Raw genomic sequence first — 14,940 nt, forward strand, 5'->3', positions numbered from 1 at the left:
GATAATAAACAATATATTTATAATGTTTTGTAAGAATATAAACAATGTAAACTAAATTGTATTTAGCACGTTGTAGCTTTTCAGTTAATGGTTTCAATTTTTAAAAAAGTTTTAATGTTTATTTTACTTAGATTAATCAAGTTATTAAAAATCTAATCTAATGATAAATTGGCGAAGCATTTAAATCTGAAAACTTTGCACCATATATAATCCGACTTTCACAATTGCTCTTTATTAATTACTATAAAGATCGAAAGGAAAAAACAAGGATATCAGAAATAAAGTGATGAAGAAAAAGCTTCCCACATCATGGGTATGAGATTAAGTTGTTAATCAACATCTTCAAGCAGACTAGCAGAATACGGTGGATCTTCTTCTCCATTCTGACTACTGCCGCCGCCGCCACCATCTTCTAATCCTTCTCTTAAACTAGGACTCGCATATTCAACCACACCAGCATGGCTACCAGTTGATGAACCGGTATTGCTTCTGTTAGAACAATTTCGTTCTTCTTATCTTTCACCAACCTTAACAAGAGCAAAGTAGAGGTCGTTTTCTACTCGGAAAGACCAAACCTGAATTCTGTCTTGCCTATGCAAATTACTTCTTCTCCTTAGAGAATTCCAATGTGTTATGAACACATATGATGAACTAACACTGCCCTTCTCCTTAAACATGTTCCATTGCTTGAGATTCATGTCACTAACCATTTCCAAAGAGGGTTCAAGAATCTTTACTTTCAGACAATTATCATCCATAAGAGCCCTCTTCTCTTCATCTGTCAAGAAATTCTTAGCTATAACTTGTCTATGAGGGATCGACAGACGACTGTTGCCAGCGTTCACGTCAGTTGCATACAACAGTTTGTCCACCACTAACTCCACATCTTTGCCTTTCATAGAAGCAATTCTTTCCTTGACTTCTTGAGGCAACTCTGCTGGTGAGCCAAGACCACAGTTTGGCATCTCCTCCTTCAATCTCTTATTTGACTTGCTGTGAGCGTAGGATCGTTTGAAAACGGTATCCTTTCTCAAAAACAAGTCTTGGTTCCATCCTCCATCACTAACCCCAGTCATAATTCCTTGTCTAAAACCATTCCTTTTATACCTGTCCGTAGAACAAGAAGGCCTCTCCTCAGAAGTTCTCTTCCTAGTAGTAAAGCCATCATGAACCTGGTCGGACATAGGCTCATTCACCTTATTAAATCTCCGCCTCAATATTCCTCCCCCGTTACTTGTCCCACCGCTCTTGGTAGCAGAACTGAGTAGCTTCTCTCCCGCAAACCTTTCTTTCTTCTTTAATTCAAAGTAATCAGCAGGCTTTTTAAGAGCTTTCTCCCTCACCGGCCCGTCTATCTTTCCATCCCCAAATATTGCATCCACTTTCTGTTTCTCCTCCCTCTTCTTTTGCTTGAGTTTCTTATAAGCAATATGGCAAACCGCCACTAAAGCATCAAAGCCAGTCACCTTAGCATCCATATCGATATTTCCATCCTTCAAATCCTTTTCAGTCACAAACAAAACATCCACCTCCTCCTCGCTTTCTTTCTTGCGTTCTTCGACTTTGAACGTTGAAGAATCAATGTTTTTCATGGTGACTAAGCTTTTGCTTCCTGTGTTTGAGACTTGAAGCCTGCAGGAGTATTTATAAAGAAAAGAGGGAGGGCATTGTACTTGATGTAAATTCTTGTCAGGATAGAGTTTGATTTGTGAGTAAATCCTTGTCAGAATATTATGAAGCTTCTACAGCCGCTTTTGTTCACGTCGTCAAGGTAGAAACCATAACGGAAAGGGAGAAAAAAAGAGTTTCATTTCAAGTAGAAACCAAAACCTTTTCCTGTTGGGATTTCTGTTACAACTGCTAACGACCATCCTGCTCTTGTCACGTCATCGTATAGCATTCTCGTGGGTAAATCTATAAAATACATAACTCGACAAATCCAAGTGAATGAAAGAAAAGAAATAGCCAATCATAATTGTAGAAATATTTTAATTTAACATGTAATATAATGTGAGCATTAATTTCGATTTTGAGTTTTAAATACATTGTATGTATGCGTTTGATTTTGATCGATTAGAAGTAAAATAAAACATGAAATTAATTATTTATTTAAGAAATAAAATAAAAATAATCAATAATCAGAAAAGGGAAAAATCCGAAATTGATAAATTAATCAATATGTTTGAATATTTTAACTTCCAAAGATAGGAACTTAGCTCTCCTTGTCTGTTTCAAGTTCGATCTTCTTTCCTAGAGAAATGTCAAAGTCCAATCCTTAAGAAAAAGTGAGTATTTATTAACTAATATATTACTTGATATGTTTTAATTATTTCTTTGTTTCTCCACTTTCTTATACAAATAAATAAATAAAATTGATTCCCATGTCTCAATAATCCTAGATTTGTCCCTCTGTTGAAGGGATTAGAGACTTCACATGGGATTTGGATTCTTGGTGTCCAACGTTAAAGCTCCACGGATATGGGGCTTGGTTGAACACTTTAATTAAGGGAATATTAGCCTTAATTCAAATTAACCATTAATTATTATATTTATTTTTACATTAAGATTAAATTTCTTCTTGGTGTAATCTGTATAAAATAGTTATCGCAAAAAATTTTAAAAAAAAAAACATTACTGCCATTCCTATGATTCAAAGATAATTAATATAGGAAGAAATGATTATATTTTAATCATTCATTAAAATTCAAATTAGCCAATAGTTTTTTTTTTACTTATTGTTTTAATTTTGGAGTTAAAACTTTAATTAGACAAACTTTAGTTAAACATGTAATTCGATCATTTCTTAGGTGTTTAGGTTTTTAAAAAAGTGTTGACCATATATACGCTTTTAGTTCTTTTTTGTAAATAAGGAAGAATTTGCCAAGTCATAAAGGGCTTAATTATGCATAAGCTTACATAAATATATAAAAATATAATTTCCTCTAAGTTATCATCATTGATAATAAGCTCATTTTTATGAAAATTATATATAAAAAAATAAAAATCAAAGTAATTTATATTTTCACTTTAAAAGTAATTAAATATTAATATCAATAAATTAATTTATGTCAAAAATGAAGAACCTCATAACCAAAAACTCCCCTCTAAATGAAATCAAAATATTTATGTATGGAATATTCAATAAAAAGATATTAATTTTCAAGTAGAGTTTGGAGGAGAAACACGGTTTTAAAAAATAAATTTGTATATTATATATAGTTGACATGTATAAATTTGTTAATTTGTATAATAGGTAATGGTAAAAAAAAACTAGTAGAAATTGGACTAAAAATTAAAGACATAATAATAATAAATATACATGGAAGGATTCATAGATCAAGTGGCGGGTTGATCCATCAAATCTAAAAGGTTTGATTTAATACTCAACCTCGTTTGACATGAAACCTAACCGGTCTAGGGTTAATGAGTCGGGTTGACTTATCGAAACCAACTAGAGTTTTATTACAATGCTATTAACATTAAGATCTAGTAGCATCAAAATATAAAAGTCACATGATTCTTTTATCAGTTTAGATGTATGTGTTATTAGATATCATTAGCTCTGGTGTTCATACTTCACTATGAGGTCGTACTATATTATTACATAAAAAATAATGTTCAGGTGCTGCAAGTGGAGTTTAAAAAAGGAAAAGAATTCGCGGCATGGGTCAAAGACCCGACTGGAAGAATGAAATGGGGAAAACATGTTTTTAAAAGGGGACAAATGATGTGACTTAATTCATAACCCATTAAATATGAAATGATGAAATTGGGTAAAAAAAAAGACCTAAATAAATCGGTCTTGGTAAACCCGAGTTAACATGACAAATTTATAACCCTGGTAATCAAGGTTGAGCCAACGCGGGAAATCTCGCTAAACCTGCAGCCCATACCATAAGATCGAAATAACCTGATAGAAAAATAAATAGAATTTTAAAGCCTATTTTTTTTTATAAAAAAATATCAACCCATGTTAACTTTTCAAACTCCTGACCAGGATCATCAGACCCAAAGCATCCTATATGAAAAAAACACGAAGCTCAATTCTCATTCTATCAAATATTAAAGGATGAAAATGAAAAAAAAATTCAATTATACAAAAGGATTTAAAAATAGCAATTAAAAAAATAAAATTAAAATTAAAATGCAAATTAAATTTCATATTTGACTGAAGGGTGAAATTGAAAATGAAAATAAATTTAACAAAAGGAAAAAAAAAAAAGAATAGGGACCATAAATTTGGATTTAATGATGAATTGAGAACCAGTATGACTTTTATAAAGGGCAAAAAAAATTAAAAATCAAAAGAATAACGACCAATTTGAAAAGCATAATATATGTGAAAATTGGAATTGATGGAAAAAATTGAAAATAAATAAAACTTTTATAAAATGATCAAGAATAAAATTAAAAATCAAAAGAAAAAGAACTGGAGTTAAAATATCAATAACAAAGAGGACCAACCTTTTATTTTCAAGGGATGAAAGAGAAAAGAATGTCTCATTGACGATAAATCACTCCATGATCACTGACATGTGTTGCACTGTGAGAAAAAGGGCATGGCAACTTTTCTAACAAAATGGTAGAAAGGCATTTTTTGCAACCAAGAAATGTACATGGCACGCGCCAACAGTCTCATTGGCGACAAATCACATATTGGCTCGTACATGGCATGCGCTAACAATTTTTTCAATTTAATTAATAATTAAACATTGTTAAGAGACTAAAATGCTCTTGATGAACCTCATAATAACAAAAACAAATGAGTAAAAAAACCAAAAAATCTCTAAACACATGATTTAATTTTAATTTTATTTTTTTCAAATATAAATATGTCATTTTACTATATTTAAAAAAAATAAAAAGACATTTATACTCTTGTTTGCTAGTATGATTTGAAAGGCAATTAGATCATTTTAATGTGATTAAAGAAACACATACCCTCAATCAATTCTTTAATGATTAATTAGCACTGTATTTGAATTTTTGTTAACAGAAGCAAAGACGCCATTACACTGAATAGTGTCAATAAATTTGTGTCTGCAATGTTTGTCGTTGGTTAATTATAAACATGGATAAAGCACGAGGGACCTTGGAGGAGTTTAGTGTATCATAATTGCATGAGCTTCTTATTATTCTGGTGGATACCTTGTTTTCCCTCCTTGTATCTCTTTTTCCTCGATTTTTTCCTTTTTAAATCTACCAATTTTGATGTTAGGAGGATTGAGAGGAGGGGGGCGCAAAACAAAGAAAACACTTCTCTTTTCCATAGCCACTCACCATCTTGTATAATGGGCATGAAAAGCTTGTGTGCATAGTGAGTGAAAATGCAGTTACTTTTTTTTTTTTTTAGTTTAACGTGGGTGTCCGGGTCAGCTTGCGCGCACCTCGACTAATCCCATGGGCCCTGAAGTTAACGACCATGTAAGCCTCCAGTGGCCACCATATGAACAACCACAGGGCTCGAACCTGAGACCACAGAGAGAGCAAACCTCTTGGTCCCAAACTTTTACCACTGGGCCACCACCTACTACTAGCAGAATACACGGTGAATATCATGACATTGACCAACTTCTAAGAATCATTGCAATATCACGTCCAAGCTCTCCGAGGACGTGTATAACAGTGATGCCGAAAAGCACCCGAGAATGTTCCAATGCAACTGATCACAAACTCGATGTGCATATGCAGTCAGATCTTAAGCAAATCAACCTAAAATTCTCACCTTGTATCAATGAAAGATAAATTATTTGATGCAGGCCTCTAGTATGGATGTCAAACATTTGATCATCGAAGCACAATGAATGCAAGCTGGAAGAAGATGAGAAGAAAGCATGGAATTGTAATTGGCAGATGACATGAATGGCTCACAAAACCCCTGTCCAGAGGAACCAAAGAGCAGATTTCCTTTTATTCCTTGATAAAAAGAGAAGCAACAAAAATTGGGAAAGCAAACAATAACTTTTACGCAAAACGCATTAAAGAACATAGAGAAATTGTCTCAATGTGTACTTTCAGGAGAATGATGTATCCGACTTAAAATTACCGACTCAGACTCATTTGATCCAGGCATCAAAGCCCCAGATGCCTTGAGAGAATCATCCGAAAAAAATAAAGGACCACATATTGCATCACCAGACCCCCGCCCTTCTTCAGCACATTGCAAAGCATTATCTTCTACACCTTCAGCAGGTGAAATGGAGGAAGCTTGTGATGCATTATCAGGGCTTGGGATGCTTCCCTCTACACCTTCTGAATTGCCCGGCTCAGATGGCACCCCATCAATCTTATTACCACTAGGAATTTCTACAGGCTTTTCCAGATTATCTTGACTAAGAGCTTGGTCAGGAAAATCCTGGGAGGGGGTGCGAGCCTGAGCATAATCCTTCGAAACAAGTTCTACCGATTCCTCATGGGTATCAGCAAGTGGAACATCTTCAGCTTTCTTCTGATCTAAATTCAGCTTTGGAACGTCATGCATTTCTTCATCCTGATTTAAAACCGGTTCTTCTGCTTTTTGCCCATCATCAATAGGCTCATCTTTTACTTTGGTAGTTGAAATAGCATTTATTGTTCCACCATTAACAATTGGCAAGCCCCTCAGACCTACTCTCTCCTTCTTGTAGTAATCCATGGCTCTCTGCAAGGATGGAACCAGAATGTCAGAGTGAAAGAATTGGCACTTAAGAATTAATCTAAAAACTATTGAGAATCATAATATGAAAAATAAAGTTAAGACCAAGTCAATACTGTTTGCAGTTAGACAGAATCAGATTGGAAATGACAGCCATATGCAAATGTTGCAACACCAACAAAAAGAAGTGCAGACCAAATCCATTAGATCATGCTTTATATACCATCCATTCCTTTGGTTATTATCCTACATCCAATCTCTCCCCTATTTTTTTACCAGATCTCAATAGAGTATGCATTATCCTCATTAACACAGTGGCAAGATGACTTATATATCTGAAAGATATTTCTGTATATGAACAATAATTATGCATGGGTTGGAAAAAAACAGATCTAGCAATCGTAATTAGCAGCAAAAGAGAGGTAGGCATCACAAGCTGCAAACTCTCATTAACTATACGCCTAAGCAATTTTTGCTTCCACTTAAGTAGGAAATCCTGGTTATTTCCCTCAAGCAAAAATAAGTAGATAGAAGGTCACAAAAAAAATCACCGTGCTTCTTCAAATGACTCCAATTGATCATGACTGGATTCACAAACAAGCACAGACTAATCACAAATAATTTGTTATATAATCCCTAATGATTTTACCTGAAAAACAGAATCTTTTGTGGCAGGAAGAAGTGAAAGGCTGTAAATGGAATCGAAACTTTTTGGCACTGCTCTTGCACCATCCTGTCACATCACAATAGCATAAAAATAAATTATAAACAGAACAGGGTACGCATACACATACAAGGCCATGCATGACAGATAGAGTCTCTTGCCTTCAAGTTTACGAGCATAACAATATCTTCATCAGCATTTGCACCCTGCTCCATGCTGAGCAAACTCATACATTGGCTATACAACTCTGGACTGGCAAGTTCTGTTGAAATGTCCAGCTTAGAGAGATAAGCACGGGCAAAATGACTCCTATCATTACTTTGCAGTTTAGGCGGATCAGGCATCTTCTCATGGGTAGTTTTAGGCATAGACCTCAAAGATTCTTTTGCTGAAGCAACAGCTGACTTTGTTTCTACAATTTCTGCTTGGACCTTTTGATGAGTATTTTCATTTTGCGACTGGTGACCTACTTGTCCAGCCAAAACATTCTCCATAGGTGCCTGCACTGGAAAATCCTCTTTCACAGAAGCTGCTGGCGAGTCCATATTCACATCACCATTTTGTGTTTTCCATATATCAGTGCCAGTTTCCCACCCCCTGCCATTCAACTGATGCCTATTCTGGTCCCATTCTTGCCCATATGCATGTGGTTCATCCCTAAACACACCATTATTTCCATCCCATCCATGCATTTGAGAAGGTCCTGACCCATCCATCATATTATGCCACCCAAGTGGTCTCAAATGACCAGAAAACCTGTCAGCATCAGGTATGTGGTAAGGAATCCCAGAGTGGTTAATTTCCATAGAAGGCCTGGCACTGAACAGTGGTGGAGATGCAAAATGGGGCATCATTGCTTGAAAACCTCCATGCGGCCCATGTTGGAAAGGCATGTAGCCATTTGGCATGGGTGAAGACCAGTTTGGGGTGCCTCTCCAAGCATTTCCTTGACCTCTTCCCAGATTGGGATCACCGCCTCCTCTCTTGTAGCGGGTGTTAACTCTACTATCTTCTTCTAGTGAACCCATAAAAGATGGGCTGCCACCTCCACCCCTGAAGGCATGTGGAGGAATCAAAGCAGAATTGTTCTGATTAGTTCTATTATAAAAGGATGAATCAGCTGGAGTTGACTCATCTGATAGAGGCTTCTCCAAAGGTAAATCCCGACCTAGTCTGTCATCAGCAGAGGGCAAATCTCTAGCACTGATGGAACCACTTCTCCTCCTCGCTGATTCTTCAATGTCAACACTGTGCCTGACACCAGTTCTGTTTGCATATCTGCGCTCATGGCTTGATGACGGGGATCTGTCAACCAAGCCCCGGGGTGAAGCTCTAGAACTTGAAGACCTCTCAATCAACAACTCACCCGGATGGCCATCATCCATTTTAATAGGTTTATCAGAAGACCTATACTTGGATGCTCTCTCTGATGTTACTGGGAAATCAGTAGCCTCTCTTGAAGAACTTGCTTTCGACCTCTGTTCAATCACAGCATCCCTGTACTTTGATTCTTCTGCTTTGAAATGCCTATAACAGAAAAAATAAAAACCATCACCATCTTCCAGTTTGATTCAAGAAATTACCTAAGAGCAGTAAATAACTATAAAATTTTGTTTGATCATTGAAATGGGTTCCACATAAAAATAATTTTATTAGGACATCAATCTTAGAAATAGGTCAATAATCAGAGAGATAGGTTCTTTATTATACATGAATGCAATCTACCTACTACTAAAAGTGTGAAGCAAATGACTGAAAATGGAAATAAAATATTCGCCTAAGAAGTGTGAACCCTAGCACTCCACAAAAAGATAAAAATATACTTGTTTAGATAAAAATAGACTGATTTCATTTTTTTTATTTTATTCACACATGCTAGTGAACATGAGTTTGACATAAAAGTACTGCAATCTATTACACCAATAAATGGCTCTTCAATTTTGTCATAAGCAAAGTAGAGCAGCAGTTCTAATATACAAAAGAAATCTTTGAATCAAATCAACCTTCACAAGCAGAATTAAAGCACATGTCTGTAAGTTTACAATTTCCAAAAGATAAAATATCAATTTGGAATTGTCATTTTATCTCTTCACTAATTTAAGAAATATTGATAGTTACCTGTACTCTTCAACAGCCCCATGTGAACTGGTATCTGGGGAAGTCCTCCGTCTATTACCGCTAACATTATTATCTAGATGGGCTTGCCGTGATTGAGACCTTCCCCTGTCATCCGACTCAACTCTCCCACTGCTCAAAGATTTCTTTTCCATGTCAGGATAAGGTGCCTTTATACCCTTGGATTTAGTATCATTATAGTCATCATGATCTTCAGGAGATCTTTTCCTTCCCCTGCTATCTTTGTATCTGGCACTACGATCATCAATATGTGCCCCGTCATAGTCAAGATTACGTTCATGGTCTCTGTCACGGTCTCGCTCCCGCTCCCTATCTCGGTCCCGATCACGGTCTCGTTCCCTATCACGATTACGATCATGATCACGGTCACGGACAATATCAAACTCATGATCATGATCACGCTCACGCTCACCGTCTTGTGGCTTAGATTTCTTCCGAATTTCTGGACCATCCTTCTCATCCCTTGCATGCTTCTCATCAGACCTGATGTTATCTCTTGTACCACGCTCATCTTTTTGCTTATCATCTCGATGCCTATTTTCCCTGCCCGTGTCTTCATGGTACTTGTCTCTATATCTATCATCATTGTGCTTCTCATCCTTTGGTTTTCCATCCTTGACAACATCCTCCCTTGAGGATAAGCGTTTTCCATTTACATCTCCACAATCATCCTGTTGCTTATCCCCATCAACAGAATCATCTCTCTTTCTCCTAATACGTCTATCAGACTGGTTCTCTGATTCAGGACTTCGCAATTGATCATTTGCTGCCACAAGCATAAATCAACACGTAAACAGCCAAGATGGGGGGGGGAAATAAAGCGGATTAAGCAACAGGACCATGATATCCCAACTGCAAGAAGTGTACAGACATCTAAAGTAAAACATTATGGCTGCTTATGTGTAAAGAAGGGGGTTATAAATAAATAATCAAAGATATACCACCACTACTGCTGGAATGACAAAAACAGGTAGCAAGCCCCCATGTAGACACATAGCCAACATGATGTAACAATAAAACATGTGCCTATCAGTATATCTAATCAAGACAAACTAAGCATTATTAAAGTGACTGGATATTCCCTCCTCACATTATTAAACCATCCAACACCCAAGACAAGATTGTCAACAACATTCATTTCATAATTTCAGGAAAACAAATGAAGGCAATATGAAATATGTTGGAGTGCTTCACTAAATCCAACAAAATAGCACAAAGAAACATGTTCTATGTTCTCCTCTCCAAATTACTGTATTTCCAATCTAATCTAATACTACTTCATAAAATATTCTCTTTGAATGCAGGATAGGAAAGATATCCTTGTTCATAATAACTTGGAAGATATCAGTAACAGCTCTTAAGAAGCACTTCAAGAAGATAGAAAACAAAAATTTGCAAGGCAATTTGAAACCCACATGAAGAATAAGGTGCAGTAACAACAATGTGAAAATACAGAGGAAAATTTCACCTTGTTCCAAACTATTACTAACTAAAATAAGAAGATGCAGATAACAGGTATAATTTAACATTCCAAACTCATCTACGGAGATATATCATAAAGTCTTTAACAAAATTGTATAAACAAGAGATCTTTTGCAGCAATGTTCCAATCACCACAACTGTCTGTTGCTTTTCAAGAGGAATCCAAATGACACAAAGCTTACATGCAATAGAAGATTGCGCATCAAATACACCAGAAAAACCATGTCAGGTTGAAATAACCAATTGAGAAAACAGGTAACCGTGCATGATATCTACAGTTATTTCAAGCAATCTAATAACTCCCTAGGTCCCTCAATACATGTTGAATGTCAAAGGACTTGACAAACTCCAGCTAAAGTGGTAAAGTAGACAACACATTCACTGAGTAGGAGTGGAAGTAAATGGCCTTGATACCAAAAAAATAGCCATCCATGATATCTTCATTGACTCATTTTACACATAACTGTAATTTCTTAATGCACAGTATAGGTAAAATCAAATGAAATACTTTAATTACCTTGTCTCCAAGAAAACAACTTCAATCAAATAGGATTTTTAAAAACACTATAAATATGTTGGGGAACATGATGGAGTGTGGAGTAATGTAATGAAGAATGAAACAAGCACCAATTTTTTCTTCCATTGCATTCAATTATACTCCATTAGGTTCTACCAAACATCTTGTAAGGACACTAAAAGTTGACTGGAAGAGAAAAGACTCTGTTCTCAAATCCATACCCACAGTTAAATGGATTGTGCATCTGAAGTACTTAAAAGAGTACAGATCAGAAATACTGGATTGAAGATCAAATCACTCAATGTTATATGGATAATTGTGTCATGGTCAACCATATCCAGGGGTACATGTAACGGGCAACGAAGTACTGATATATTTTCTTCTACTGTCAACTTTTTCTATCATCAAATAACTAGAAATCATCCACAAAAAACATGAGCAAGTTACGTTAAATCTGTGTGCATAGCTTAACAAACTAGGGAAGGTGAGATCACCATATTAACAGATCACAAGTCCATTTTCAATTTTCCATACCCTACATATAACAATTTAGAGAATAAGCATTTGAAACCCTTTCCTTACACCTACAAGGACTGTCTCGTATGCACAGGCAAGTATCATAGACTCTAATCTGGATTTCTTATGTGCCTTAAATGCAGGCCTTCTTCTCATAATCACTGCGGATCCATTTTCAAAAGGAGAAATTTCACATTTCAGTCTAAACCAAAATGAAAATGAAAAAAAACAATTTTTATTACATGAGTGACACTCAAATCCTTATTAAATGTACATCTAAAATATCATAAACCAATTCCAGATATTGATTAGAAATTCTCTTCAACTAGTAGAATCTAAATCATTTTAACTTATTAAAGACACTTCAATACACAAGACTCTAGGGACAGGCCAGGTAGAGGTGACTCAACAAGCACAAGTAAAATTCACAAAGAAAAGAAACCTTAAAGCTACGCATTATTAAATTGAGCCCTCCAAGACCACAAATAACTAAACTTTCCCTTGTTTCATTAAGAAGAAAAAAAACTTCCAGCAATCACTTCTAACAATTCAAAACAGCATTCTTGTAGTTTAACAAACAGCAAACAAAATCAGCACACAGATCCACAAACACCCACATCCGACATTCAAAGAACACATTCCAACCATTACAAGCCAACCCATTGTTACCTTACCAGTTTTTTCAGAAACTTGTTTTCCTCCACGCGAATACTCCTCAACCTCAATCCGCTTCTCACTTCTCCCCTCTTTTCCTTTCTTTTCCCTCTCCCTCTCCCTCTCCTTCTCCCTTTCCCTCTCCCTCTCCTCCTTTCTACTACTCTCCCTATACCTTCCCTCACTCTTCTTCTCCACGCTATCATCCCTCCTCCTACTCTTCGACCTCTCCTCGCTCCCTTTTTCCTTCCCCTTCTTCTCCCCTCTCTCATCCTCTCCACCATTCCACCTATCATTATTTTCCTCTGCTCGATCTTTTCTCCTCTTTGACGAAGAGGAGGAATATTCCTCTACATATTCCCCATTTAAAGATTCCTTATTTTCTTTATTCTCCTTCAAATCTAACTTTCTCTTCTCGCTCGAAACCCTAACACTGCTACTATTGCTAATATTCTCCTCTTTCACCGCAGCGGCCGCCTTTTTCTCTTTCAAGCTCGAATTTTTCTCCGAATCTGAATACTCTCTCGAGCTATGCTTGCTCGATTTGTGTCGGGAACTTCTCGGCATCCTCACTAAATCCCCGACTTCTCAAAATTTTGAAGTTGAAACCCTAACAAAATCGAAACTGTAAAAACCCTAATTTTTCAAAATCGTCGATTACCAATCGCTAATCGAATCCAAAACCAAACCCTAATTTTTGAAAATCTGAAGATTCTAGAAGTAAGTCACGAGCCCTAACTGCAATTGATTAAGAGAGATTTTTATCGTAAACGGAGAAGACAGATCGCCGGCGGGATGCGGTGCAAGAAAGGGATGGGAGTTTGTGAAAATTACGAGAAAACCAAGAGGAATGGAGACTGGATATGAAGTCGGTTAGGGATAAATTTGGAATAATAGAGGTTTATGTGATTTTGAAGAGCAGAGGAAAAACGCATGTGTTTCTTTGTGTGTGATAAATTTGAGGGCCTTGTGTTGTGTTTGATGAGTGACTTGGAGTTGGAGAAGACCTTGGATAGAGAGGGTTTTATGTAAACTATATTTTAGTCCTCGTAAGTTTCACTTTATTTATTTTCAGTTCCTTATGTTTGATATTTTTTAATATTGTAATTTTAAGAGATCATTATTGATCTTTCCATATTCTTTTTTTGAGAAATATAACACATTAGCCCCGTTTATTTGTTGGAAAATAATTTCTTTTTAAAAGTAGTTTCCTTGAAAAATAAATTCTTAAAAAGTGAATTATTTTTTGATATTTGGTAATATTATGGAAAATAAATTGGAAAACACTTTTTAGTGTTTGGTTATGTCATGAAAAATAAGCTGGAAAATAAATTGTTAATATTTTTTAATTTTATTAAAATAATAAGGAACAAATCTTACAAATTAAAAAGTTGAATGAGAATAAAATTGAAAAAAAATATAATTTCATAAATTATCTCAAATAAAATAAATAAAAATTAAAATAATAAAGATCAAATCTAATAGATAAAAAAGTTGAAAGATGAATAAATTAAAAACAATTATAATTCCATAAATTATTTCAAATAAAATAAATAACAATCAAAAGAATTAGGATCAAATCTGATAGATAAAAAATTTTAATTAAGAAAATGATAATAGAAAAGCAACTAATAATCATAAAATGAGGACCAAAGTTGATATAAAAATCAAATTAAATTAAATTCAAATGGATGAAATTGAAAAAAAATCAAAACAAAATATATAGCAATTAAAAATTTGATGATCAAATTTGATATAATCAGCAAATAACATGATATTTTTAAATTTTTCACAACTTCTGAAAAGTGTTTTCCGTCAAAATAAAAGGAAAACACTTTTCTGGAAACCAAATCAAATTTTTCTTTAACTGGAAAGTATTTTTTTTATCAACTTTTCTAATGATAGACAAACACAGGAAAGTTTTGAAAATAATTTCCAAAAAATCAATTTCCGTTAAACAAACGGGACTAGTTAAGAAAATCCCATCATTAAATTAAATAGATTCAATTATTGATTTTTTGTATTTTTAAAAAGATATAACATGAAATAATTAAGAGTCAAGATAACTGATATAAAATAACTAAAAGTCAAAGTGTTAAATTATTTTTTTATTTATTTTAATTTTACAAGGTTTTTCAAATATATAAAGGTTTTGGTTATTAGAAATGAACGGTGAAAAGAATAATATGTTAATTTTCTTCGTTCATGAAATAATAAGATTTGTCAAAATATTATTTTTATTTATTGGATGGAAGAGATCCCATTTATATTGGCTGGAAGAATTATATATCAGTAGTGTATAATAATTTCTCCTCCTAATTTTCTAATGGATGAGGT

At 34.8% G+C, this 14,940-nt stretch overlaps 2 protein-coding genes across 3 annotated transcripts; both read right to left on the bottom strand.

Annotated features, from left to right (window-relative positions):
* Positions 1-322: 322 nt before the first annotated feature.
* On the bottom strand, positions 323-1,913 carry LOC7475202 (uncharacterized). The gene has a single exon (XM_024585898.2). The coding sequence runs from the start codon at positions 1,590-1,592 to the stop codon at positions 513-515; it is 1,080 nt and encodes a 359-aa protein (XP_024441666.2). The 5' UTR covers positions 1,593-1,913; the 3' UTR covers positions 323-512.
* A 3,974-nt stretch (positions 1,914-5,887) lies between these two features.
* On the bottom strand, positions 5,888-13,586 carry LOC7464551 (uncharacterized). Of its 2 annotated transcripts, none has more exons than XM_006374044.3 (5): positions 12,624-13,586; positions 9,417-10,200; positions 7,460-8,825; positions 7,284-7,367; positions 5,888-6,640 (listed from the first exon to the last, which is right to left on the bottom strand). In XM_006374044.3, the coding sequence occupies exons 1-5, from the start codon at positions 13,168-13,170 to the stop codon at positions 6,002-6,004; spliced, it is 3,420 nt and encodes a 1,139-aa protein (XP_006374106.3). In that variant the 5' UTR covers positions 13,171-13,586; the 3' UTR covers positions 5,888-6,001. The 2 variants fall into 2 exon arrangements, with proteins under 2 accessions (XP_006374106.3, XP_024442108.2); XM_024586340.2 differs by having other exon boundaries at positions 9,417-10,286; positions 12,624-12,737.
* Between the last annotated feature and the right edge of the window lie 1,354 nt (positions 13,587-14,940).

This window comes from Populus trichocarpa, chromosome 15 (genome assembly GCF_000002775.5).
Source record: "Populus trichocarpa isolate Nisqually-1 chromosome 15, P.trichocarpa_v4.1, whole genome shotgun sequence".
Taxonomy (NCBI): Eukaryota; Viridiplantae; Streptophyta; class Magnoliopsida; order Malpighiales; family Salicaceae; genus Populus; species Populus trichocarpa.

Excerpts from the sequence above, each read along its gene's own strand:
- LOC7475202 (XM_024585898.2), bottom strand. The coding sequence starts at position 1,592 with ATGAAAAACATTGATTCTTCAACGTTCAAAGTCGAAGAACGCAAGAAA.
- LOC7464551 (XM_006374044.3), bottom strand. The coding sequence starts at position 13,170 with ATGCCGAGAAGTTCCCGACACAAATCGAGCAAGCATAGCTCGAGAGAG. Across the intron at positions 7,368-7,459 it reads TTATGCTCGTAAACTTGAAG|GATGGTGCAAGAGCAGTGCC; the intron begins GCAAGAGACTCT and ends GTGATGTGACAG. Across the intron at positions 6,641-7,283 it reads CAAAAGATTCTGTTTTTCAG|AGAGCCATGGATTACTACAA; the intron begins GTAAAATCATTA and ends CCATCCTTGCAG.